A 27,588-nucleotide genomic window follows, 5' to 3' on the forward strand; every position below is an offset into this window, starting at 1 on the left:
GTTATGTACTGGATAGCAAGCCCATTCATATCTGCAGTCGTACATGTAAGTATACACGTAAGATTAATCAAAATCAAAATCTAACCAGAAATTAACTGTAATTGGGTGCCAAGAGTAAGTATATCATAAGTGATAACACTATGACCTTCTCCACCAAAAGTAAGTGACTTTCAAATGGATTATTACATGTTTAAGGAAAATCCTATATTGGTAAATGTATATAGGGCAGAGATTTTTTTTTTCAAATTAAAAATCTGTTTAAATCATTGACAGCTAGGTTTGATTTTAGGTCAGTTGTCATGGTAACTGAGATCAGAGTTTTTGTCAAACTCTTCAAGTCTAAAGTAGGCATAAAGTTTTCCACAAATTATTTGCCCCTCTGCATCCCGAAGATGGTGCATAAAAAGTTGGAACCTACATGTAGGTGTAAATCTCCATTTCTGAATACAAACATTTTGCGCATATTTCCTCTTACATAGTGTACCCTCATGATTTTAATAAATATGATTTTATTATTATTATTTTACTATTTTAATAAATATGATATCAAAAAGGAAATTTATGCATACACATTCAAAATTAGATAAAACATTGAATTTCTGTCTGTAATATGTAATTTCACCATTAATTGGCAGGATTATTATAACTGTAACATGAATGGAATTTTTGCACCTATCTGCTCCTAAGCAATTAGCTGGCACTATTCCATTGGCTTGTATAAATATCTTTATATGTTAAATGGATGATCCTTGAAATACAATGAGGGCATGCACCCCTGGCATCCCCGCCTGGATCCATCACTGCTCATTATAGGAATAGTTTCAACAATGTCTCCTTTACATTGTCTAATCACATCAATAATATTGATTTTGTCATAGCACACACCACTACATGTTTATATTGTACCCCATCACAAGAGTATAGAGAATACACGTATCAAATCAAATCAAGTTGCTTCCAGTGAAAGCACAATAAATATTTGGTCATACTGTACAAGTTTACCAAGGTGACACAAGCATTTTTTTTTTCTCAATGATCTTGACTCATATTTTATATTTTGTAAAAAAAAAATCAGTAAAACTTCTGCAAAGAATAGTCAAAGGATCTGTAATCCATAAATATGTATAAGTATTTTCTTTCAAAAAATATGAAAGCATTGTATGATGGATATATACATGAAACAGATAGGCACTTTCTGTACAATAGATTGGAAATACACATGAAAGGGGCAACTGTGCTTGAGTAAAAAGGGATGGTAGTCTTTCACACAAATATTAAAAGTCCAATGAAAAAGATGTGTATTAAGTACCAATAACTACACAAGTGCTTAATGTATCTGTTTATATCTGTAATTGCATTTGGTTATACTTTTTTGTTTTAGTTTACTAGTAGTAGCCTATATGAATACCTTCCTTGGAAATGACTGATACTGCATATCGTTTTTCCCCTAATGGCTCTTTTAAAACAGATTTGCAGGAAAAGTGCATTAATGACTAGCAGGCTCTCATATGCATAATAATACTAATCTTAATATTACTACCATAAACTATGTTGACTGAATACAAACTACATTTTGAAATCACTCACTTAAGAAAATCAAGAAATATGGAACAAGGTGGAAAGCATTCAATTATATAAGAAATGAAAACAAGATAAAGGACATATAAACAGACGTAAAACTCAAACAGTATTGCACTACATGGACTTTCTAACTTCAAACATGGCAAAACTTTAATTCATTTCTATATCAAATACAAATTTTAAATGCTCTACCTGACCTTTAAACTATTCAAAATCACATTTCACTTCTAGATAATCTTTATAGCAAATGCAACTACAAATCATCTGCAAATAGTACTGCAAACCTTACCCATAGTCATTTAACTATTTAAAAAGTGATCATTTGCTATCTGTGGACTTTTATTGTATAGCATTGAAAAGTAGTTGTTGGGGTAGTCTAGAGAAGGATAATGATGGATGGTAGCTAGGAACACAAGACGGATTACCAGCATAAACAGCGGATGGTCTATTTACACTACCTATCAGTAAAACCTCTTCTGGATGAGATCCTGTTGGATCAATTAATGACAGGATGTGACTATTGTATTCCACCAAAAACCATTACTTTACCCCAGCCAAAACAATAATCCATGCTGTAATCTACCATCATTCTCCAACTTTATACTGGCATTCCTAAACATAAGGATGGCTGGATCACAACAAAGCATGAGAGGGGGCGTCGTGGTCTTATGACACTAGTCTTTCAATCTGGGGGATGTGGGTTCAATTCCCAGCCATGGTGTGCTTTCCTTCAGCAAGAAAATTACCACACTGTGCCATACTCAACCCAATTGAGATGAATGGGTACCCGGTAGGAAGAAATTCCTCAAATGCTTGAGCGCCTACTCCTGTATGTGGTGGCTTGGCTACAGCCAGGGTAATAATACGATACCAAGTGTCAAGAACAGTAGAGTAGTAACTGTGCTATATTTAAACGGTCCATATTATTATTACAGGATTATTTAGCATCAAAACCATTTCTTTTCCCCATGCTATACTATACAAAGCACATAGATTTTTGTGTACCAAATGAACACTTTAAAATTGACTATGGATCAGGGTGATGGTATGTAGGCCTGTCATAGCATGATAAAGACAAACAGAAAACTACAAATCTCATGAATTCCAAAGCCTCAAGGTCATTCTATCACACTTAAATCACACATAATAATATAATTTTGTAATCCTTCTAGAAAATGATCTCTTGCTTTCATACCACTTGCACATTTAGACAAGTGAATAGAATAAAAACCCACTAAATAGTACATTCTGTATGAATATATCCCAATTATCACAAGATAGGCACAAATAATTTGGAAATGTACATTCCCCATTAAATCATTTCTAAATCACTTCAAAATATCACTCTGATTTTATACACTGCATTTCAGTACGATAGAAATATATTGACAATAAATAGCAGAAAATGACTGAACTATTTACAGAATTTTCACTAGCCTATTTCATTGGACGGCGAGTTGATTAGAATCCTATTACACATAAATCTTTCTTTCAGAATTTAACACAAATTACATTAGGGTTCACATGATTTCCTCACAATCATACTGAATATAAATCTGATAATCTAATAATCAAATGTCTTTAAACCCAATTAGGCTGAGGAGGGGCTCTCACACTCCTTAGTGTTTTGCACAATAAGTTTAAACTGTAAAAAATTTGCAACATCTCCTGACTTTTCCTTGAAAGTCTTGCACAACATTTGACACCAAATTTGAAAAGCCAAGGTATGCAGTTTATCTGCACGTGAAACCAAAAATGACTCAAAAACATAATTTTGTGTAAAATTTCAATAAAGGTAAAACTGTGTTTTCAATACAAATGTAGGGAATGCACGATTACTTTTGTCATTAATAAACAAAATTTATTGATAAAAAGGTTTTCATTACTACAAAAGTGTAGCCATAAAATATCAAGGTCCAAATGCAAAGAAATACATGATGAATTCAATAAACAAGAAAATACACAGGAAATATGGGGGAGACTTTTGCTGCAAACTCAAGTGGAACCTCTCAGTAGTATGATCTCCTTAAATAGCCCAAACTATTTAGTGTTAACATGTAAAATGTCATTTAGTATGACATATCATATTTTTGTTCCACTCTAAGTCTCTATATATCCAATTCATTTGGACATTGCTGCCAAAAGTACACTAATCTTAGTCAAATGATTCACAAACCTTAATTTGTAACTAAATTGAATTTGTTGTTATTTAGGGAGGCGCGATAGCTCAGTCGGTAGAGCGGGGGACTCGCATTCCGGTGACCCGGGTTCGATTCCCACTTGGTGCGCTAGTGCCCTTTGGTAAGGCATTAATCCTCAGTACCAGGTCCTTCGGAGAGGACCTTAAGCTGTCGGTCCTCTGGTTGCTTGCTTACAAGCATTCATGCTTTCTTAGCAATCAGGTAAAAAATCACCACCAATACCAATAAATGTCTCCAGAATGGAAGAAAACTAAAGATATAAAAAAATAGTTTAAGTGTTTTTACTCTCTTTGTTATCAAGCATTTGATGCAGGACGACTGAAGGCTTAAATCTTTTCTCCCCAAGAAGAATCTATGTTTAAATTTATAGCATTGACATTGCATAAAATCCTCTTCAGATATAAGAGGGAAATTTAGAGCAAAGCAAGAAACTAGAGTAGTCAATTTGAAGACAAAGGCTATCACGCCAGTCATTGTGTACGTCAGACCTGCTTGATCAGTGTTCTCAAAGGATGGCACAGATTGTACACTTGGTAACTGCTACCTGTTGAGCTTGTCTCTGCCCTCCTGCACCTCCACCAAGGCTAGCTCTCCCAAGACTACTCTGGGTACGAAGGGACTCCCCTCTGCTTGGGCTACGTAGACTCTGAGGGGTTGTAGAGTCACCTGACCTGGAGTTGTTGGTTGCGATGATCTCAACGGCAGAGTCTTCGATCTTAACTGCTGGTTCCACCTGGATGGGTTTGGTGTAGCGGGTGATTTGATGGATCACATCCTGGTATTTCATCTCCTTATCAGCCTTGACCCCTGACCCTCCATGACCTCCAACCCCTGAAATATAGACAAAGTCACCACATAAATTTCATTGAATTGTATGTACAAGTACACAGAGTTAGTCAACATTTTAGCACGCAGATATTTGCATGGTTCGGGCCGATTCAGCATAATCATTCGCTGTTATTTTAGCTTATTTGATTTTTCTTTCATATGCAGCAATGGCAGTATTATGAGGTGGAAATGTAATGTTAGCAGTTTCTGACTTGCAAAATTAGCAGAAACAATACAACTGACAGTTTCAGCACATAGAGCATCCAATTTGTCAAGAACATATAATCGGTATCATGCAGATATGTAAATAAAGTATCATAAATTAGACAAGATAGTCACATTGTGTTGCTCTAGATGCATACCGTAGTCACAATTCATTCACATAAAAAAATATGGTATAAATGAGACCTTTTTTGTATTGGAGTGACAATGTACTCTAATCCAGCTTGGACCTACTGTCAGGGCTGCTTCAAAGACAAAGTTCTATCTTTTAATAGCTCACCAAATAAAATGCTAAATTCATACTTTATCTTGAACCTGATTTCTCATTGCATAGTGATACACAACAAAGAAACATTTACAGAAACCTTCTTACAAAGACTACTTTTTTGAAACCCTTTGGAAAAATCTCACTTACCATCAAAGGTAACATAGATGAGCTGAGATACAATGAGGGCCATACCCCCAGGAGGTGGCCAAGGAACCTTCTTAAAGATGATAGGTATGATCGGTTTCTTGAGCTGATCAGCCAGGCTTAACTCTCGATTACAACTCTCTGAGATGATGTAATGAGGCGTGATGCAGCACACGAACACCTGTATCAACATGGAAGAAAAGATCAAAATTATACTCTTGCTCATATACTGCTTATCAGTAAACCTTCTTATCAGATGTCTCTAAGCACAGTTACGCAGTATTATTACCCTGGCTTTAGCAAAGCTTCAGCGTTATGCGAACTGCGTATGAAGGAATAAGTTCCTGCAGGTACCCATTTACCTCACCTGGGTTGAGTGCGGTACAATGCATGTGGATCAAGTTCTTGCTGAAGAAAATTAGCCAACGGCTTGAATTTGATCCCATGACCCTCTGTTTCAGAGTCTGGAGATTAATCCACTGGATCACAATGATCATTAATGGTGATGCAGATGATTTTCACCAATATTTTAAATGGCACAACAAAGATGATCACCACCCACTGGTAGAGTGCAAACTTCATCAGTGTACAGACAAATGGAATACAATATCTGAACAGATTTTAAATTGACAATGATTTCAGAAAACAGGCTTAAGTATTCATTGATGAAACATTCACATATAGGTCACATGCCTAATCTCGCTTGTGCAGTATTTATTCATTTTTAACACTACATAAATAATGGTATGCTTCAGCCAACAGATTAAGCAAGGATAATCGTGGCAGATCCAGCCCTATACGCCGAGGATCAGCTATTGAACATAAATATTAATTTCATTAAATCTTAGTTAACTGTAACCCCCTCTATTTTCATATTTGTTCTTTGTGCCCTCTCTATTTCCAGATTGTGGACCTGCCACCAAAACCTACATGGATATTCACACATTACCTTTGCACTGTGAATGCCTTCATAGATCTTATTGTAGAGTTGGTCACCTCCTCCCATCTGACCGATGTCCATCCAGCAAGGAAAACCAGTCCGTTCTAAGTAATCTCTTAAATTCCTCACATCTTCCTGAATATCCCAGTTGTAACTAATGAAGACTGTAGGGGGCGCCTTATTCACATCTACCATGCAGATTAAAAATAATACACAGTTCATGTCATATAAGAAATCAATACAATTTAATCAAAATTTTTATGATTGCAAGATTTCATTTCATAATTTAACATATTCTTTTTCTAGTTGTAAGCACTTTGGGCTATTCTGGAAAGAGTTCAGTACTGTGGGTAATAATAATTATAATAAAAATTATTATTAACCATATCAGACATCCGAGCAGGGCAACTTTAATACATTATTGATTGCTTTTGACTGATCAAAAGGTCGGTCAATAAGTTTCCAATTGTTTATCCACGGACCCAATTTATTGCCCGCTCAGGAAGTCAATGAGAAAATGCATGTATATGTAGCGGGCAATAAGGCAAAGATAACATCGGGGTATTCTACGCGGTTTTTGTACGCGTCCTTGAACCGCGCAGTGCTATACGTCACAATGTTAATCAAGTTGAGACAACGCTGGATACTGGGTCCCTAGGCCAGGGACGCGTCATTTCAATTACGTCACAATGGTAAAGTTCAGAGGCCCAGTCTGCTCAACATGACAAAATAGATTCCCATTCTTAACTCTAAAATATCTAAATTTTTAACGATTTTTGCTCTAGATGTCTGATTTGGTTAATAATAGCAATATTGACTGGCCTGGGGGCGAAAGGACATATATAAATATAAATTGATATAATCCTCGTCTGCGACTCGGGCGATATAAATCTAGTTTGGGTGATATATGTCATATCGCTCCAAGGCCAGTCAATATTGCTTTATTATTACTATTATATTAATAATAGGTCTCACAAATTTTCTAGAACTCAAACATCAATTGAAGAATGAGGGGATAATGACAGGATACCTAACTCATCATATTCCTAAAGAAGCTGCACACACATTTATGCTTATGAGGGATATACTCCCGTTTGGTTGGTTAGTATGGTTGCTGTATGTAGCTTTCAGGGTCTCAAATATTGCTAAAATGATAAAACCTTTGCCTCTTTCCTTGAAGCTTGTATCAAAGGCAAGTTAAAAAGTTACATTTATCTACACATCAAATGGTATCATTTGTTTTGTCATATATTTCTACCATTTACTGCTTACAAGACTGATAAGTCTAATGAAATAGGGCCCTGCATACCTTGACCTTTCTGAATGACCTCAATGACATCATCCCTCTTCATCTGCTCTAGGTATGAGAGAAGCATCTCAACGGATAGAGCTGTATTGCCGCTGGTTTGGAACCAGTCAATTAGGATGCATAATGCAGGGTTTGGTTCATCCTCAGTAAGCTTCTGTATCTTGGTCTTCTTGTATCCTACATGGTAAAAATACATGAACAGAGTATTCTTTCTTACAAGTTGCCCTTTCTTGTCTAGTGTCATTTGTGCATGACTAGTGCTTGGAAGGAAATGTGACCCTGCCCAACCCCTCCTATGCAACTAACGGCCCTGCAAAACTAAGAAAAAGAGCCCCTGGAATTTGCATAGGAACTATGACTACTTTCAATAAACAAGTGGAATGCCTCTGGCCGTCTCACCTGCATCACGCGATTCAATATAGCAGCAGTGCTGATTTTGAAAACTACTATAACTCGCACAAGATGTTCAGTGATACTTGGTTACTCTTATTTCCACGTTTTATGAACTAGACCAATACACTTATAGAGATATGATGGCAATTCAACAAATACCCCCAACGTGGCCAAAGTTCTTTGACCTTACATGACCTTTGACCTTGATCATGTGACCTGAAACTCACACAGGATGTTCAGTGATACTTGATTACTATTATGTCCAAGTTTTATGTACTAGACCAACACACTTTCAAATTTATGGCTGTAATTCAACAAATACCCCAATTTGGCCAAAGTTCATTGACCCTAAATGACCTTTGACCTTGATCATGTGACCTGAAACTTGCACAGGATGTTCAGTAATACTTGATTACTATTATGTCCAAGTTTCATGAATCAGATCCATAAACTTTCAAAGTTATGATGGTAATTCAACAGATACCCCCAATTCGGCCAAAGTTCATTGACCCTAAATAACCTTTGACCTTGGTCATGTGATGTGAAACTCAAGCAGGATGTTCAGTGATACTTGATTAACCTTATGTATAAGTTTCATGAACTAGGTCCATATATTTTCTAAGTTATGATGACATTTCAAAAACTTTACCTTAGGTTAAGATTTTGATGTTGATTCCCCCAACATGGTCTAAGTTCATTGACCCTAAATGACCTTTGACCTTGGTCATGTGACATGAAACTCAGGCAGGATGTTCAGTAATACTTGATTAACCTTATGGCCAAGTTTCATGAACTAGGTCCATATACTTTCTAAGTTATGCTGTCATTTCAAAAACTTAACCTCAGGTTAAGATTTGGTGTTGACGCCGCCGCCGCCGCCGTCGGAAAAGCGGCGCCTATAGTCTCACTCTGCTATGCAGGTGAGACAAAAAACTACACAAACATGATTTCAATAGCTCACAACAAATAGGCACATGCTAGTTTTTGGAAGGCAATTTCTCCCATTTCAGGAAATACTTTTCTCCAAATGCAATTATGCGATAACTTCAAATATCAACACTCTGCCACACACAGATTATTGATTTTTTAACTCTGTGGCAGAACTTGTGGTGATTCTAGAATAGGTGGTCTCCCCACAGCATTAACTTTGGGGAATTTTAGGGGCAATTTTTTGGCTGCAATGAGGGCGAAATCGCCCGTCGTGCTTGCATGTTTTCTAAGGTTATGAAAATTCAATATTCTCTGGTGAAAGCACTCAGTGACATACCAAGCCTATAGGCTAATGAAAGCCAGTCTGCATTCTCTGCTCCCGAGTTGAGTAGTTTAGCTGCTACACGAACCCATGATGGCACATCCTCCTCTTTGATGGTATCCGTTGTACTCACTTTGACTGGCAAGGGGGCTGTGTAATGAAATGGTAAGAGAGGATATATTTAAACGTAAAGATGTATTATCGGGAGATCCTCATCTAAATCTATATTTGAAGTTCTGAATTCAATTGAAACAGCCGAACAAAGTTCATATTCCCTTTTCTATAAGCACTTTTTCTTCACCTTAGATAGTCCTTATACTACATTGGCTAAACCAATTTGTTCTAGCATCGATGTAGTACTTATTCAAACAGACATTGTTTAAAAAAAGTCAGGAGACTGAAAAAACAGTCACATACTTATACAGGTATAGCAAAGTACAGTGATTTGTGGTCTAATTTTATTGCCCTTTGGTTTATACTACACATTGTCTTATACTACTTAGATTAATTCTCGTTTAGTCTACTGCATTTATTTCCACTCTGTCAGCTTATTAAATCATACAATAGGGTCTCACCAGGGAGAGCTGCTTTCTCTGAAGGAAACCACTTCTGAAAGACATTGGTTCTGATCCGTCTTGACTCACACATCACAACTTTCTTAGTAAGGCATTCTTCAAGGTTTAAGAAATGGAGGCAATTGTTCTCTTGGCAAGCTTGTTTCCCATGAGCCAGACAGCGCCGGTTGCAGGGGCACGCAACAACAAGATGGTAACGTACTCTCTTCATGCACATCTGCCGAAGGTCTGCCAGAGTACTGTCCAAGAAGTGACGAACCTGTGCAGAGAAAATCAATTCAATATCCCGTCTGCTACACCAAATCACCTTGGATATACTTCACTGCATATCCTTGAACTTGGAAGGAATTTTTTACTATCGATAGTCAGTATGACCAAGTATGTGCTACATATGCAGTAAGGAGAATTTTAAATACTTGAACTTGTGCAACCTGGGCAACTTGCTATACCAAAAATGATTGATAATGATAAATACTATTGATAATTATTGGCACAGGGTAAGCGTTGTATGTCAAAACCTGGCCTGCCATTTTTCATGTGGGCATGCTGTTTGAACGCACATGTATTAATATAAGTTGCCACTGCTTTGGCCTTGCTGATCTGAAGGTTCATGTTGTCTTTTCTACATTTACTTTTCACAAATGATGAAATAGTTATTAAAGTTTTTATGCTGCACTTTCAAGCTGTTGTTTTTTGTGCCAATAGGGTGTGTTATTTGCACAAACACCTACATGTTTTCATAATTGATGATATTACATGTGAATTTCTGTATTGCTTTTCACTCTGGAAATGTTATTGCAATACAGCTAAACCAGGAATTGATTTAATCATAATTTGCGATGAATCCTAGGTAACATATCCTGATAGCTTGTATAACAACTTGCATGAATTAAACAGAAAGCCTACCTTAGCACATGCTTCCTGGTTGGCCTGCTCTTGTTTAGCTACATCTGTTCTCTGATCTTCAGCATCGTATATATCAACACTTAACACCATGACCTGCAAAAAACAACCCACATTTTATAGCAACACTTCAACACCATAAGCTGTAAGAAACAAAAATAGTTATAGCAACACTAAACATCATATTAAACCTGTAAGAAACAACAATATTGTATAGAAACACTTAATGACATGAGCTATGAGAATAAGCAACACAAAACACCACGAGCTATAAGAGCAAGCAGCATAAATATGAACATATGGGCATGTGTATTATGATTGATTGAAAAAAGACAGAATGTCATGCATATTTTTCTAAAAAGTGAGCAATTGCTCAATTTCTACTTGAATTATCAGCCGCATAATATTAATTCATAAATTGGAAGACTTGGGATGTTATTTTATTGGATTCTATTGAATTCATCTTGTGATCAATCATGACCATATTTATTTATAATTTATGTTCAAGCAGATCTATAATACTTACCTTAATTCTGGCTAGCCTAGCAGGTGCCATCTCAAGAAGTGCATCATGTTCAGTATTGAGGAAAAAGCGAGCTTGTCTGAAGAATAGACGAGGCTCCCTACCGCCCTGCTCCTGGCTCCAGCGGACCGCTCGCGTCAAGATGCGATGGAACAGACCATCTTAAAGCACAAAAAAACACGATCTAATTAAGATGGGATTCATTTAACTTTTTGATACGAAATGTACATCTTTAGTACTTTAGGTGAGGTGAATGGGTACCTGGCAGGAATTTATTCCTTGAAATGCGTGTGCGCTGTAATCTTAGTAATTACGGCTGCCAAGCTACAGCTGGGGTAATAATATCCAAGTCCTTTGGAAGCGCATAGAGACATTATTCATAATCGTGATATGCGCTATACAAGAACTGTTTATTATTATTATTATTATTACTTGCAATTTTCTCCTCATCAAGTCATATATGAAGTACTACTGTTGCAGCTACAATTTATATAAAAAAATGGTGGATTAAAGATTTGACATAATTTGTCATGGATTAAGCTTTATAGATTTACCAAAATATAACAATTTGTAATGCTTGCCATAGGCTAACACATGTTTAAAAACTAAATTGACATTTCATAAGTATTAATGTGATGTTAAATCATACAGAACTAAATTTTAAATCTATCAGTTTGTTTCAGGATAGAACTCGCCACATATAATTCCGTCAAAGTGCAAAGTTTAAAAATCTCTCCACAAGGTATCTGCACAATTTAGGTATGCAATTCCACAACATAATTCGTATTCAAAGCATATAAACATAGAAATATTTTTTTCTTCCATTTTTAACAAAACTTTCATTTCATACTGACCAGGAAGAAAGCCATTGAAAGTAATATAGAAGGCCACAGATGCATTAGTTTCAGCCATTAGATCCTCTTGATCTGGACATTCACGTAATCTTGAAGGCACATAGTAACTTCTCTCTCCTAAAACAGCTTGGGATGGCTCATCTAGACTTGGTACCTGGAGACAATAGAAGTAAAAACAAAAGAATACATCTCAACTACATTATACTGCCCAACGTCTTTCCATAAAATCAAACTCATAATTCTTTAACACAGCGGGCAAATCTTATTCCATCTTCATCACAACTAGCTAATGCCTTGTGGAAGTGGTTTACGGTACACCATTGGTGTACTGTTTGGGAACAACATTTTCCTGAAAACAGTGAATATCGGCTAATGACATTTGAAGGTTTGTATGGTGTACCATAAACCGTGTACCAATTCCGCAATTGTCTATACCACCTTGCAAACCTTCAAAAAACATCCATCTAGCTAACTCCTACTACTTTGAGAAAAAGGTTGCTCCCAAACGTTTGCCTAACAAAGTTAACTGTGAGGGAATGGAGGAAGCTTATCAGCAAATTATCATTTTCTGATGATTTCTTGAATAATCCCAACAACTTAGAGCCCGTTTAAATATCTTTCCCCTTTTCAACAAGACAGAGCCAAAACAGATATTTTCGAACAGACTGAAGCATTGTCTGTGTGTCTTGGTACTTCACAGATCTGTGTCAAACAGATATGATTATCTACATGTTGGACTGACCTCTAACATCATCATTTCAAAGATATGAATGCTCATGGGCACAAGGGCCATGGCTGGATTTTGAACCACTAACTTTCATCTGTGTATAGACAAAAACTTGAAAAAGGATGGACATGACCTCATATCATTTGACCTTTTTACCCCTAGATGACCTTTGACCCCATCATCCTCATGGACACACATGTGGTATTACCCAAGGATCGTATGTACCAAGTATGAACATAATTGATGCAGAAATAAACAAAATGAGAGCAAGTTGAAAAAAAAATAACAGTTTTGTAACAGACTAACAGACCAACAGGAAAAGTAATTACTAGGTCTCTGCAGAACTTTGTTCAGACGACAACAAACAAAAATGCTATAGAGTGAATGTAGATGAGGAGTATTGCAGATGACCTGAAAGTATCCAAAAGTATTAAAAGGCCAAACAATACACACTTTTCCTCATCACAAACCTATTTCAGATTTCAGTTTTCCTGAATCCCAGACATCTTCTAGTGATGAGCACAGACCCTTTAACTCTTTGTGCGTTGGGCCATGAACCCCTCTGTGCTTAATTATTTTCAAGGAGGGGAAATAATGCAAAGTTCATGCAGCACCAAGTGTGCATTGGTGTGAAGTGCGCGTGGAAAGGGTTAAAAATACATTGGCTGTTGTAATCAGAATTTCTGAAGATGATTTGTCTAATAATATTTAAGAATATAGGCAATCAATGGGACATTATCTGCAGCCTACCTCACTTGTAGTCTGCCGTTCGCATAACAGATCAAACTTTTCCATGAGACCCACCAGGACTTGCTTCTGGTCTATCACATCATGCCACATATGGTCCAGAAGTTGGTCTTGTAGAATACCATACTCATCAAGCTTAGTCCAAGCATCCACCAGTAACTATACAAGAATAAAGAACATAAAATAAACCATTTAAATCTGCATGGCAATTTCAAAGAGGTTTCAAAGGAGAAATATATTGATTGCAAAGTTGAAGTTCATGGGTCACATTAATTGTAGAGAAGGCCTAGAGTTTTGGTTTGACAGGGGGAAGCAAAAAATAGGAGTAAGACAAATCTTTGGATGGAGAGTCTACAGAAAAGAACATACATAAATAAACATAGCGTAACCCTAATAGTCCAAAAGGGGTCGGGGGCATTATGGGCCCCTATCAACATTCTTCACGATAAAGCTGTAATGTGAGGGAATATTAGGGTTATAGGTTAAATTGAAAATGAAGTGAAATCCTCCAAAAGTATACCTATACCAATACAGTAATCTTTTATCGTTATAATACTTAATCAAATGATAACGAAAGTTGAATACACAAACAAGAGAATTCTAAGACAAAGGACCTTATCATTGACATCCTTGACAGCGATGATCCTTCCAAAGATATCAACCAACCACTGTGGATTGAGTATGACTGTATTCCTCAGGGATGTATCCGTAGCCCCAGTTCCACCGTAATAGATGATGACCCCAAGATCATGATAGAACTGAAGCATTGTCTGAAGGCCAGCTTCAGAACTGATTCCTACGGAGGATCCAACCTCGCTCATCTGTATGCAACAAGAAAACAAAAGCAGGGTTATACCTTTCTCAGTAGTATATGGTTTTGACATCTCATATTGCCTACCGAAGGAAACATTCAAGTTTACTTTAAAACAAAGACTGACAATGATCTCACAAACACCAACAAATATAAGATGTTTTATAACATGTTATCATCCAAGACCAGGTTCATATTTCATGTTAAAATCCCTATATGAATGACCAATAACAGGTTCAAAATGTCTGTAAAAATTCTTGTACTGTATGTCAATAAATGCGACCATTTCAACAACTTTAAAAGATAATCATCTTAAAATTTTCAAAATATTACAATAACATAATAGGTATAAAATGGTCAACAAAGTAAAGGCTTTGAATCTGAGTGTGCAGTCTTCTACATGTAATCTTCATTTCTCATTTCTAGACTAAGATTTCTTAAAATTATTTACGTGAAGGTAATGACATTGTTTTGGGAATTCATCTTATGATTACTCACATTATCTAATGACATGTAGTTAATACCCTGAGAAACCAAGTCTGCTATCTTCTGCTGGAATCGTATCCACTTCAGGGGTATATGTTCTCCCATGTAAGGCTCTTGCCTGGCAATATCTTCTACATGCTTACGAAGCTTTACAACCTGGCATAGTAGCAAGAAAAAAAAGGAGTAAATCATGGGTATATCTAATACGCCTAACATTATCCAATATCAGTCCCCTCTTTCGACTCTCCCCCTTACCCATCAAGAAACCGTCAATGTTGAATGAAAGAATGTGATGTTATCTGATCATTTTCCACTTATACAGGTACATGCATATATATATATATATATATATATACCGTATATATATATATATATATATTCATATACTGTTTATACATGAAATGTAATGCCCACGTCACAGAGTATAAAAGAAGGCCAACATATATATTTTTTTGACGGATGGTGTTAAAATATTCTGTTCTTTAAAATTCTCTTTCTATCCTCATTCACTCGTTTTCAATATTTTTTTATTTAATTTGAAAATAAAAGTAGAAATGACTTATTTTTGGTCAAAGAAAAATAATGAATAAAATAAAGTCAAGCAACAATCTTTATAAAAATTTTTTTTTGAAAAAAAAAGTATTAAAAATATATGACAGACTTTTGTTGCGACAAACTGGCTAAGGGTTGCGCTCCTTTATTTTGTATGTTAATGATTTAATTTGGCATACATTGCCGAACCCCAAACTGAACCAAAGTTCAGAAAAAATTGCCGAACCGAACCTGAACATGCCGCGTGACTTGCAGCACTATATAAAAATCTATGTGCGACACGCCTTTCAACATCCTGCTTTTGCATGCAGGGTTGAATTTCGTTTTTAATAAATTCAAATACAAAGCTGCCAATACCTGTTCATCATCTCCATCATCAATGTTATTCTCCACTGCATAAAATGTAGGAATGATGTGAGGATAATATGGCTTGCCAACAAGACTCTGTCGTATCCGTACAAACTTCTCTTCAACCTGTATCAAACAATTAATTCACAATAGAATTTTTTTTCAAAATGTACTCTATACATCTAGTAGGAATAAATCTAAATTAAATGCACCTGATGGGGGTTAACAGGTGATGATAATAGAATTATTGACAGGTGGTACCTGCGGAAGATACAGATATTTCCATCTCTAGACCTATACTGGCCTCATATTTTCCCAACTAGCTTGGGATATATATATGTCGTATTTTCCTGAAGGTAAGTCAACACTATATGAAAATGTATCATGAAAATATGGTAGGAAACATATAATTCCTATGTATTGTTGGTAAAGATCTGGAAGTGTTAACATATTGCACCACCCGAGACGGTCTGTCCATTTATTGTGCAGCTTTGCTTTATTGGTGGCAGCGGTGGGATGTGATCCAAAGGAGTCAAACTCATCTGTGCTTTAATCCCCCTAAAATTATGTCCTGTATACATTTTTTTTGTCAGAAAAAGATGTTTGGCATTCAAATCATATCAAGCTGATTTATCAAAATGTGCATAGAGTTGAACACCAATGAATGTGTCCCAGGGTTTGATCACAGCATGGATCACAACGTGAAATCCTTGGTAAACTGTTAAAATAGAGCATTTTAACAGTGTTAATCACAAATTCACACATTCCACTATGTGAACACACTGTAACATAATTTTTTCCCCCTAAAGTTCCAGTAGGGATAGTAACATTTTCTTCAAATATGCTGTTTGGTTTTCAAATCATCTTTCTTCCCTATTCAAATATCACATTACAGTTTATCTACATACATGAAAATAAGTTGTCACTTCAATCTCCATACTGCCTTTGCATTCTAATTACAATTCCTTACTACATTCAAAAGAATATTAAAGTTGAATGTATGTACAACTCACCATCCTAGCTTGTTCTACTAGGTCTGTGCCAAGGCTAGCCCTGTGTGTTCCAACCACAATGATAGGAGGAGCTAGCATAGTATTATCCAATGCATTCTTCCTATTCTCAGCTGTATGTGCATGGATTGAGTGCATCCAATAATCCATAAAATCAAGGTTGCTGAATTCACTCTCTGTGTATTCCAACTGTATGAAGTAGAAAAGATGATTTCATCAAATATTGATATTCTATTTTTTTTCTTTTAACCTGCAATCATATCTGTGAGACTGCATGAATATAAATCTGATCCTTTAGATTGAAAACAGCTCTCTAGTAACAAAATCATCTGCTGATCTGAATTACTCTCTTATTTCATAGTCTTATTATATTGTAAAAGAAATGACCAATATTACTAAATCCATTTCCAACCAGCATTTCGCTTCAATAAAGCCACATTTCGCCATTTATCATTTCACATTTATTCATAAATTATTCACATTTACATCCACTGCTGAACACACTTAAAATAGCATATTCAATATATGCCCCACCTAATAATTTTATGTCATGCACTACATTGTCATCTTTTAAGGTCTTATTGAAGAGACAGCTCGTCTCTTCCTTTTCCTTGTAACTCTATTTTAAGTACCTATGTATCATGCATGTCATGGTGTGTGTGTGTGTGATGGTGTGTGTGTGTTTGTATTATATCGTAACATGTGTTTCTTTTCCCTGTTTTGGGGGACTATGACTCACAAGTTTTTTAAACTTTCATATTAGTCTCAAATTTCATTCATTAGATTAAATCTCGATTGTTGCATGTTACTTTGTATATCTTTTATGATTTTATGATTGAAATAAAATTGAAATTGAATTGAATTGAATAATGATATTTTGTCATTCCTCATTGAGAATGTGTCATTCAGTTATAGAACAATAAATTGAAATACTTATGGTATGACATAAATAACCATAAAACAAGAAAATGAGCAGTTCTTACTGCATCGTCTCCTCTTCGTATCTGTGTCTGTGCTGAACCATCAAGATCATGAGTTAGATTGAAAACTAAAATATAAACTGCTCTAGATGAAAGAAAGACCTGGAATAAAAAAGAAAAATACACTATTAAAATTACTTTCACAAAACTGAACAAAAACCTGTCCATATTGATGCCATCAAGTCATATACTAATATTGCTACCTAACACTAAATGTTTTGAATTACACTCATCTATCGCACTGCAGTTTTAGACATCTGAAATGCAAATTTTTGTGTAATGTCTTTTCACCCATACTGTATACAACAATAAAGTAGTACAAATTAAAGGAACAACAGTTTTTCAATTTTTAGTAAGCACAATGGAGAAACACCATTTAAATCTACAAATTCCACTTCTTAAAACATGTGGTCAGAATTTAAGACCTGCAAATAGCTATATGGAACAGCCTCGTGCTATCATTATCCAGAATGTTCAAATAGATTCAATGAACATGTTTACCTGATGGGTAGTGTAATAGACTGATTGTCCAGCAAAGTCCCATATATTTAAGATAGTTTTCTTGGATTCATCTTGATGTGTTTCCATGTCTTCAAGAAGATCAGTCTTGCCATCCTCTGCTTCCTTGAGAAGTCTTTCAACCTGGGAGGTCACAAGGTTAAAGGTCACTTCATCCAGTGACTTGGCCAGATCCTCAAGCTGCTCAGCCTCAACATCAGTCTTTAAAATTTAAAATTTTAAAAATCGAATTACGATGATGGTTCTTATTGTACAGAATGTCACTATAAGTGAACCAAAGCTGTTGGAGCAGAGGGCACTTATCCTCCTTCCCCTACAACTTTCAAAACTTATTGGTTTTACTGAAGAAAAAAATATCCCCAAATCCAGCCAAAATGTATACCAATACTTCAATATCAATGGAATGATATAAAAAAAATGTCCAAATTACCACCTTTGTTGCTTCACTTCCCTTTTACATTTGCATATGTTGTGGTATAGTCAATATACTCTTGCCATTTGGCTGGAATGCCAGGCTTGTGTTGCTGCTTTCTTAAGAATTACACAATTCCTTCCAGAAGTTTTTGGCAAACATAGTTTTGTACAATGTATATACAGACACTTTGGTGGTAATTTTATTGGATTATCCAACAAATCATTTTGAAATCATCACAACTGGAAAAACAGCTTCGAATGATTCAATCTTACCTGATCATCAGTGGCATTATCACTGCTGCTATCGGTAGCACTAGTGATCCACACATCATCTTTAGAATCTTCTTTGCTCTGAGATGAATCTTCCGGCAAGATAACGGGACTTGACCTCTTGACCTTTTCTTCCTGGGACACCTTTTTCTTCCACAGGACCCTGGCTATATTGAGAGCCAATGCCTGTGTGTAGCTGTCCTGAAGACTTGATAACTCATCTGAGAGTTTAAAGAAAACCAACAGTATTTAATCAAATTTATATTTTTTGTTTATTTCCAATTTTGTTGCGAAAGGGTTAAGATATTTCTAATCAAGTTTGACCACAAAGAATGCTTTCTCAAGCATAATTCTTGGATGGAAACTAGTCATGATTGAAAAGGTTTACTTACCAAGAGTGTTTTTTGATGTTTCATCTTGTAGCCCTGTTTGTATCCTCCATCCTGATGCATTCTGTGTATTGATTTCACATGTATCCTTTGTATCGATCCCATCCGTGCTGACCTCTTCAGAGTTGTAACTGGAAATAAAGTAGGCATATAATGCATATTTTTTAATATGATTATATAATGTTAATGTGGTGATGATGATAATGCAATGAAGATGAAGATCATGATCGTGATGATGATGAAGTTGGTGACAATGGTGAAGATGATGATGATGGTGGCGATATTGGTGATGATGATGGTTTTGGCGATAATGTTAATGATTATGATGATGATAATGATGACGAGGATGTATTATATTGGTCATCCTTATCTATTAAGTTCTATAGGTTTTTGCACAAAAATGGTGAAGTCTGCACAGCATTCTGATCTCAAAACTTTGAAAATAATAGGTGCTACAGATCAAATTTCTATTTATAGAGTAACTCTTAGCGATATAAACATTTTTGGAGGTTCCAATGATTGAAAATTTAACATGGCTTTAAAAAAAATATTAGGGGTATATTAAGCTTGTATCAAATTGAAGTCCCGAGCAAAGATCCAAGCTACTAGCAGTAATATACCTTTGGCCCATAAGTGAGCGCTTCAGGCTAGTCTTGCCAACTTGGTCGTGGCCCACAAGCATGAGTCTGGTCCTGAATATAGGCTTGGTCCCGTTTGTTGCTGCTTGCTTGAAGGCCTCCATAGCATCTGGACCCCGGGATAGGATCTCAGATGGAGCTCCACCTTCCACAAAGAAAGAAAACAATAAATCAGCATTAGAGCAATTACTATTTCAAAAAACATCAGCTTGCTCAATGCATCATGAAGATCGTGTATTGAACTGTTTCACCAAAATTATGAAAACCTAAGTCATAACACTGCTATTTCTTGTCTAATTTTGATAAAATTGTCAGTGTTCTAATTGCAAGAAATCTGTTCACAACATATTATTTTCAGCCTGGAGTATCCCTTAACAGAAGAAGATAAGATTGCCTAAGCCTATCTGAACACTGTAGGAAAACTAGTAAAGGTTTGTCATACGATATCCGAACGAGGTCTATTATACCTTCTCCTCTGATTGTAATACTAGTAGTAGTGCCATAAACATCTAGGATGACCCACACAGGCATGTTCACATTAACGTCCTGAGGAGATAGTTTGTCTGTGGTAATGTTCTCATTGTTCACAAAAGAATACACCTCTCTATCTCTGGTCAAATAAAACGAGAGTATATTGCCCTCCTGGTTATGCCGGGAGTGCAACCCCCTGGCCCAATAGCCTGGTTGTGAGGATAGATGTGGCATCACAAATGGAGGGAGTTGGTCGGCATTAAGTGTCTCTGGAGACTTGTTGGTGAAGCCATAGCGGAGAGCCCCTGGCCAGGAGCCACCAACCGCTCGGATCTCCATCGTAACCTTCTCTCCGATGGGATGAGGCTGCGCACTGAACACGATCCCATTGCTGGAGCCGCCGGAGCGTGTGGCTGTGTGGTCATCCTCTAACACAATGTTCCTGCCATGACATGTAGTGCATAAAGTCATAGGCTGCATGATGCCAGGTTGTGGGTGACAGGCAGGATTCTAGTGTAGTCCCACACTGACACCTTCATGCAATGTTTGTGGTTAACTTCCTTCCATGATTTCAAATGCTTCACACACATTTAACAGTATCAAGTCATCTTGCACTGATGTGATTCATGTTGCCGTGTGTAATTCTGTATGATAAAAATAGACAAACATTAGAGGTTTTAATTCAGATATAGGCCTAATATAATTACTGAATTGTTCTTTTTGCTACATGTTTTTCATCATTAGGAGTATGGAACTCAGTCTATACCCAACGAAAGTAGAGGGCAGCAACACACGGTAGTGTTGCTATTAGGAAGGTCCACTTCCCCCACCTTTTTTCCAAAACCGTGTACAAAATCGTAAAAACGAACATATGATTATGATTTTTTGCATGGTCAGCCCCCCACTTTGAAAACCGTTCCGCAGCCCCTGCAGAGTCTGTGACAAGTCTAGAAATGAGTATATAGTGATTGTATTACTGACCAGCCTTGTATTACCGAACGCGCGCATCTTGCACGTCAGAAAATTATTTCATACACTAAAATTTTGCAATATGGGAGAGCGAAGTTGGCTCAGTCGGTAAAGCGTCTGCCCGTCGAACCAAAGATCGTGGGTTCGAGTCCACCCCGGGCGGATGACTGAAGCCAGTGCGTTGTGTATAAACGTCTCTCCCCTGTTTCATTTATGCAGGCTATAGTGGAAAACACTCCATCCCTCAGATAGGACGTTAAATGGAGGCCCCGTGTAGAGGAGAATCACCACCTTTGCACGTTAAGAACCCACTGCACTATTCGAGTAAGAGTAGGGGGAAACCCCGGTGTATAGTGGTCCACCTGCATTCCCCCAACCAGTTATCGGGAGGAGAGACCTGCAGGTCACTGTTCTGTGTGCGAGCCCTTCTTGGCGACCAAGATTGGCTGGCTCCTCCAATGCGCCTTTGAATGTCTTTGACAGATATATGGCACTATACAAATGCTGTGCATCATCATCATCATCCTTCCAAAGGGAACTTCAATAAAAGGCCATTTGTCATGAGGTTGCCCATCAAAAAGGGTGGTACTGTTACATATTTTGGTTGATTTGTTGAGTTATTCCTAAATATTTTCGAAACCAAAGGAGCAATGTCAACAAGTTTGGTATCATTTTAATGATGGATTAAAAAGAATGGCTCGAATTATCTTACAAGCTGATACTAGGATCCCAACTGTAGAAGTGCTGCAGAAGTTAGGATGGGTTCCAATAGAGGAGAGATGGAAATTCCAAATAATCAAACTTGTTTAAAATGCCCTAAATGGTAGTTGCCCACAATATATTTCAGATTTGTTCATCCAATTTATCAAACACCCACTCATACCGTACCAGAAATGCTGATAGTTAGGGGATCATAATACAAAAGTGTAAAACAGAGAAGGGAAAGACTGGGATTTCAGTACACGGTTCAATTCTGTGGAATAATATTCCATCTGCAGTAAGAAGGGCTGCAACCTTGCAATCATTTATTTCATACTATTGGAGAAACCGTAGATCTCAACCCAGGTTATAAGACACAACTCGCAAAACTTTATTCTGTTTGTAACGTTCTATTTTGTTGTTCTTTGTTTTTTTGTTTGTTTTTTTTTGGTATGTGTTTAAATGTAGCAGGGCCCTCTGGGAGAACAGTGTAAGTCACTGATGAGGCTACCCTGGATAAATAAGACTTTATAATAATAATAATGATTCATTGGCTAATAATCCAGAAAGTTTCATTACTTTAGAACTTCAGTTACACGTCTTTAAAGATGGAGCACCAGGGCTGGTGCCACCTGTATAAAGTAAATGGGGTACTCTCAATATTTTGTCAGGCATGATATTCTCCCGATTAAAATTGGAATTCCAATTTTTTTTTAATATTTCTTTTCCTAGATTTTTCTCTTTTTTAAATTTATTTCTTTATGTTAAATTCTTTGCCCAAGAACATTCTCCTGCTGTTTTTTTTCTGCTTTTTAAAGTCAAATGATAAAGCAGACTCACCTTGAAAAACCACTTTTGATTTCTTTACTATGCAAGAGCTTGTCGACCGGGGCATCTCGGACTTCTGCAGATACTTGGCCACCCTTGGCTACTTTTCAGATATTTTTTCAGAGGGGAACATCATGCCCGATTTTGTGCTCTTTTGGGTAAAAACGTTAATAATTTTTTGTGAAAACTGGACTTCCAACTACAAATTTGGTATCAAATTAAAGCTAGAACATTCTTCTTGTACTGTTAATTCATTGAAACATAAGTTTAGCAATATCATAGTCATGTAAAACCAAAAACAAGTTCAAAACATTGAAAGAAAAAATAGAAAAATTGTCAAAATTTTTCACTTTTTTTTAATATTTTCTTTGAACAGTTATTTTTAATTTCATTGTAGTTTTTTGTAAAAAAAAAAAAAAGAAAATGTGATTTATACTCTTCTGTAGGATAAAAGTGATACTTGAATTTGTTACAGATCTTAAAGTTCACATGACACAGGTAAGATGCATTCAGACCAACATTATGTGAAGAATATTATAAATATTATTTGGTCTACATGTAATGCTATTAATATAATTTCTTTCAAATTATTTTATACATTCAATCAGATGAACCCACCTTGAAATGGCAATGCACGCAAAAATAGCACAAACAGTATATATAGGGCCTACATTTCTTTCTTTTTTTGGGGGAAAAATTTGAATAATTTCTGGTTGATTTTAAAATAATTTCTTGACCATTAACCCAATAAAATCATGCATTGTTTGAAAGGATGTATACCTAGAAAAAAGAGACTTGAACTTGAAAAGGCGATGCACAAGCAAAAATCACCATGTAACGTAAAAGTAGGTGACCTCATGGTACATGACCAAAAAGATGATGAAAAATGGCTGGATGGGGGGGGGGGCACTCAAATTATTTTTTGATGGGGGTGTGCCTCACGAAATTCTGAAAAGGGGGTCTAAGGAACTTACTACAAGGATAAAGAATGGGGTCTTGGGAACTAAATATATCCCGGGCGGTGTGAATAAAACAGGGTCTACGGAACGGGATCGGGGCACTGTTACGCGCAAACTAGTAATATCTCTATGGGTGCATGCCATGGAGCATGCCAACGCTGTGCATGTGCTAGCCATGCATTGAGTGGATACTAGTTATTATGGAGGGAGTTGCGAAGCTGTGCGTGCATCTCTCGCATGCGGAGCTCGCGCTTGACGAATTTGGTAGGGCTGGGGAACTGAGATGTCTCGTCACGGGGGTCTCGCAAGAGGAGCAGGGCGGCTTCTGAACTTAAATTTTGTCATTCAGATTATCTAGAGAACTGAAAATTAGGTCTGAAAAAGGTGGTCATCAAAGCGGCACGTCCCTGTAGTAGGCTACTGTACCACCAATATATGTGAGTGCCCCCACCCCCGGGAAAAAATTGTCAAAAGCACACGTTCAAAATCAAATGGTCTTTATATTCTCAAAATAATAAAATATGGTCAAAATAGCTCATCAGTGATTTTCTTGTTTTCCCAACTTTTCCCATAGAGAACACACGTTCAGAAATTAAGATACCTTTTTCAAGTGACTAAAACATATTTCACATGCGAAGAGGCGGGTCTGACTGGAAGCTGATGTCGTAATAAAAATGATTTTGGCAAAATTTTAATCATGTTCTATTTTGTAGGTCTTCGTGTATTTATGGTGAAAGTTTGGTGAATTTTATGAGAAAAATGTTTTGAATTCATGAAGTGTTTAGTAATACGATACCATACACAACAAAACCATGAAAATGCGGAAACTAGACATATTTTCACCTGTCCTTTTCTTTACTGAGAGCCAATTGGATAAACATTTATGTGAGATTTTGAAAATGATATGGCAGTGTATCCTATTGCCAGACACCTTCAATTCAGTGCTTTAAAAATGACAACTAGAGGAAATACAATCAAGAAAAATTTGCACTTGCTATTCCAAATATTATGAAAATTATGTGATAAAATTGTTTTATATTTACTGTTTTCTTTGCAACGCACTTGCCACATACCCCTACACGAAAAACAATTGTTTTTGTGCGTGACAAATAACATGATTCATAATGATGTAAGAAAGAATTGGTGTGATTTTTTCTTCATATATCATATCATGAGTAAATTCTAAGTTTTTGTTTGCTTTTCTTTTACATCGAATCTGAGCAGGGGCCTGTTGCAGAAAGAGTTGCAATCAAACGCAACTCTAAACAAGTGGAATGCCTCTGGCCGTCTCACCTGCATCACGCGATTCAATATAGCAGCAGTGCTGATTTTGAAAACTACTATAACTCGCACAAGATGTTCAGTGATACTTGGTTACTCTTATTTCCACGTTTTATGAACTAGACCAATACACTTATAGAGATATGATGGCAATTCAACAAATACCCCCAACGTGGCCAAAGTTCTTTAACCTTACATGACCTTTGACCTTGATCATGTGACCTGAAACTCGCACAGGATGTTCAGTGATACTTGATTACTATTATGTCCAAGTTTTATGAACTAGACCAACACACTTTCAAATTTATGGCTGTAATTCAACAAATACCCCAATTTGGCCAAAGTTCATTGACCCTAAATGACCTTTGACCTTGATCATGTGACCTGAAACTTGCACAGGATGTTCAGTAATACTTGATTACTATTATGTCCAAGTTTCATGAATCAGATCCATAAACTTTCAAAGTTATGATGGAAATTCAACAGATACCCCCAATTCGGCCAAAGTTCATTGACCCTAAATGACCTTTGACCTTGGTCATGTGACGTGAAACTCATGCAGGATGTTTAGTGATACTTGATTAACCTTATGTATAAGTTTCATGAACTAGGTCCATATATTTTCTAAGTTATGATGACATTTCAAAAACTTAACCTTAGGTTAAGATTTTGATGTTGATTCCCCCAACATGGTCTAAGTTCATTGACCCTAAATGACCTTTGACCTTGGTCATGTGACATGAAACTCAGGCAGGATGTTCAGTAATACTTGATTAACCTTATGGCCAAGTTTCATGAACTAGGTCCATATACTTTCTAAGTTATGCTGTCATTTCAAAAACTTAACCTCAGGTTAAGATTTGGTGTTGACGCCGCCGTCGCCGTCGCCGCCGCCGCCGCCGTCGCCGCCGCCGCCGCCGCCGCCGTCGCCGTCGGAAAAGCGGCGCCTATAGTCTCACTCTGCTATGCAGGTGAGACAAAAATCACACGCAACTTGATTTTCAACCAATCAACAGCGCGCATTTTGGACTTGCGATTGATTTTTTGACTTGCATTTAAACGCAACTCTTTCTGCAACGGGCCCCAGAAGTTGGTAATAAATTTGTGTTTGCTAACCAATTTTCTTTTTATTTCTCATTTTTTAAACTGCATGTTCCATGGCACTATATAGACTATGCTCGTTCGTATCGACTATCGATGCGCCGTCAATCGTAGACGGCTCTGATCACGGTAAACCTCGCGCACGGGTACCTTGAGAACTAGCCGTCGACGATCACCCACAATACACCACACCTCAACATACGATCGAAGGAGCGGACGAGATTGAAATTCGGCAAATAGGGCCCATATTTCCGTCAGAAAATACATCAATTGTTAATGCAAAACTATGTAATAATATTTCAAGTATTTTCTGTCATTTCAGAAATAAATAAGGTAAAACTTGGATTTTTTCAGCTTGTTTTTGCAATCTTAATCCTTATTCTATGTATTGATCTTTGAAATTGAACTGCGGAAGTCCTCACAAAAGTAATGGTACAAAATTATTTTCGTATAGATCTACGGGTAAGCAGTAATGTGCGTGCCCGGAATCATTGATAGTGTCTGATAATTATCGGATAATACAGTCAATATACGTGACTCACCCAAGGCAAGGGTTCATTACATGCCGCCGCGCACAGAAAAATCAAGCCATAAAAGTCGTGTGTTGTGGACACCAGAAGTGAGATCCCAGCACGCACGACCCACTAGTAAGAAATCCACTGCCAAACGCGGTGCGAGGCCGAGGTACTAGTACTACTAACTAGTAATACCTCGCAATACCGTACGTGTGAGTGTCATGAGTGTACGTGACTATACTATTACTATCTTTTTATTTCACATGCCTACAAATGATTGGACGAATTAAAGTGAGAATATTCATATAGATCTAAGCGATCATTCATTCAATGAACAAGGTTATGATACTATTACTATTACTAATACTAGCGATGGGCATGATGCCAATGGGGTATTATTCTTAAACTGCACTAGCTCCATTTTCATGTCAACTTGGCTTCTACTCACAAATACGAAGACGAAGTTCAGTTCAAATTCTTCGTTATAATCCAGAACAAGATGATGTCTCCATGTTGATAGCACACGAGGTCCTCATCTACAAATAATACAAGGGAAGCCAATACAAGAAAACTACAAATTACGCAGCTTCCAGATCTCTTTCTATAATAAACACCGAAACAATTACACCTGCACCGTTGACTCGCTCGAGCTATACTGTATACAATGAATGCGCATGCATAAGTGCAACACAGGATCTTGCAGACGTACGTACGTACGTACGTCAGTCATGCACATATACCCATATGCACCGGCCCCATAAATTATGGCTTCGATCGTCGTGAAGGTGACGGAATTTTAGCGTCTGCGCAGATTGAACTGCGCAATCTATGGGCTGCCAAAAAAAAAGAGCCAGAAAAGGCTACTTTTAGCAAATTTTATA

General features: G+C 36.8%; 1 protein-coding gene across 1 annotated transcript; it reads right to left on the bottom strand.

Moving 5' to 3' along the window:
- Nucleotides 1–1,062: 1,062 nt before the first annotated feature.
- On the bottom strand, nt 1,063–27,494 carry LOC129271251 (uncharacterized). The gene is made up of 21 exons (XM_064106413.1): nt 27,156–27,494; nt 20,352–20,999; nt 19,867–20,029; nt 19,250–19,377; nt 18,861–19,078; nt 18,156–18,374; nt 17,658–17,756; nt 16,678–16,863; nt 15,674–15,790; nt 14,777–14,920; nt 14,082–14,288; nt 13,471–13,626; nt 11,994–12,147; nt 11,143–11,300; nt 10,620–10,712; nt 9,714–9,972; nt 9,154–9,288; nt 7,494–7,670; nt 6,194–6,372; nt 5,248–5,425; nt 1,063–4,613 (listed from the first exon to the last, which is right to left on the bottom strand). Exons 2-21 carry the CDS (start codon nt 20,833–20,835, stop codon nt 4,288–4,290), a joined length of 3,780 nt encoding a protein of 1,259 aa, XP_063962483.1. The 5' UTR covers nt 20,836–20,999; nt 27,156–27,494; the 3' UTR covers nt 1,063–4,287.
- Between the last annotated feature and the right edge of the window lie 94 nt (nt 27,495–27,588).

The sequence above is a fragment of the Lytechinus pictus genome, chromosome 11 (assembly GCF_037042905.1).
Source record: "Lytechinus pictus isolate F3 Inbred chromosome 11, Lp3.0, whole genome shotgun sequence".
Taxonomy (NCBI): domain Eukaryota; kingdom Metazoa; phylum Echinodermata; class Echinoidea; order Temnopleuroida; family Toxopneustidae; genus Lytechinus; species Lytechinus pictus.

Bases quoted from the DNA above. Each gene is read 5' to 3' on its own strand.
- LOC129271251 (XM_064106413.1), bottom strand. From the start codon at position 20,835: ATGCAGCCTATGACTTTATGCACTACATGTCATGGCAGGAACATTGTG. The intron at 18,375-18,860 runs GTAAGATTGAAT...TAAATTTTAAAG, and splicing joins ATAATGCCACTGATGATCAG to ACTGATGTTGAGGCTGAGCA. The intron at 11,301-11,993 runs GTCAGTATGAAA...TTGTGCTTTAAG, and splicing joins TTTCAATGGCTTTCTTCCTG to ATGGTCTGTTCCATCGCATC.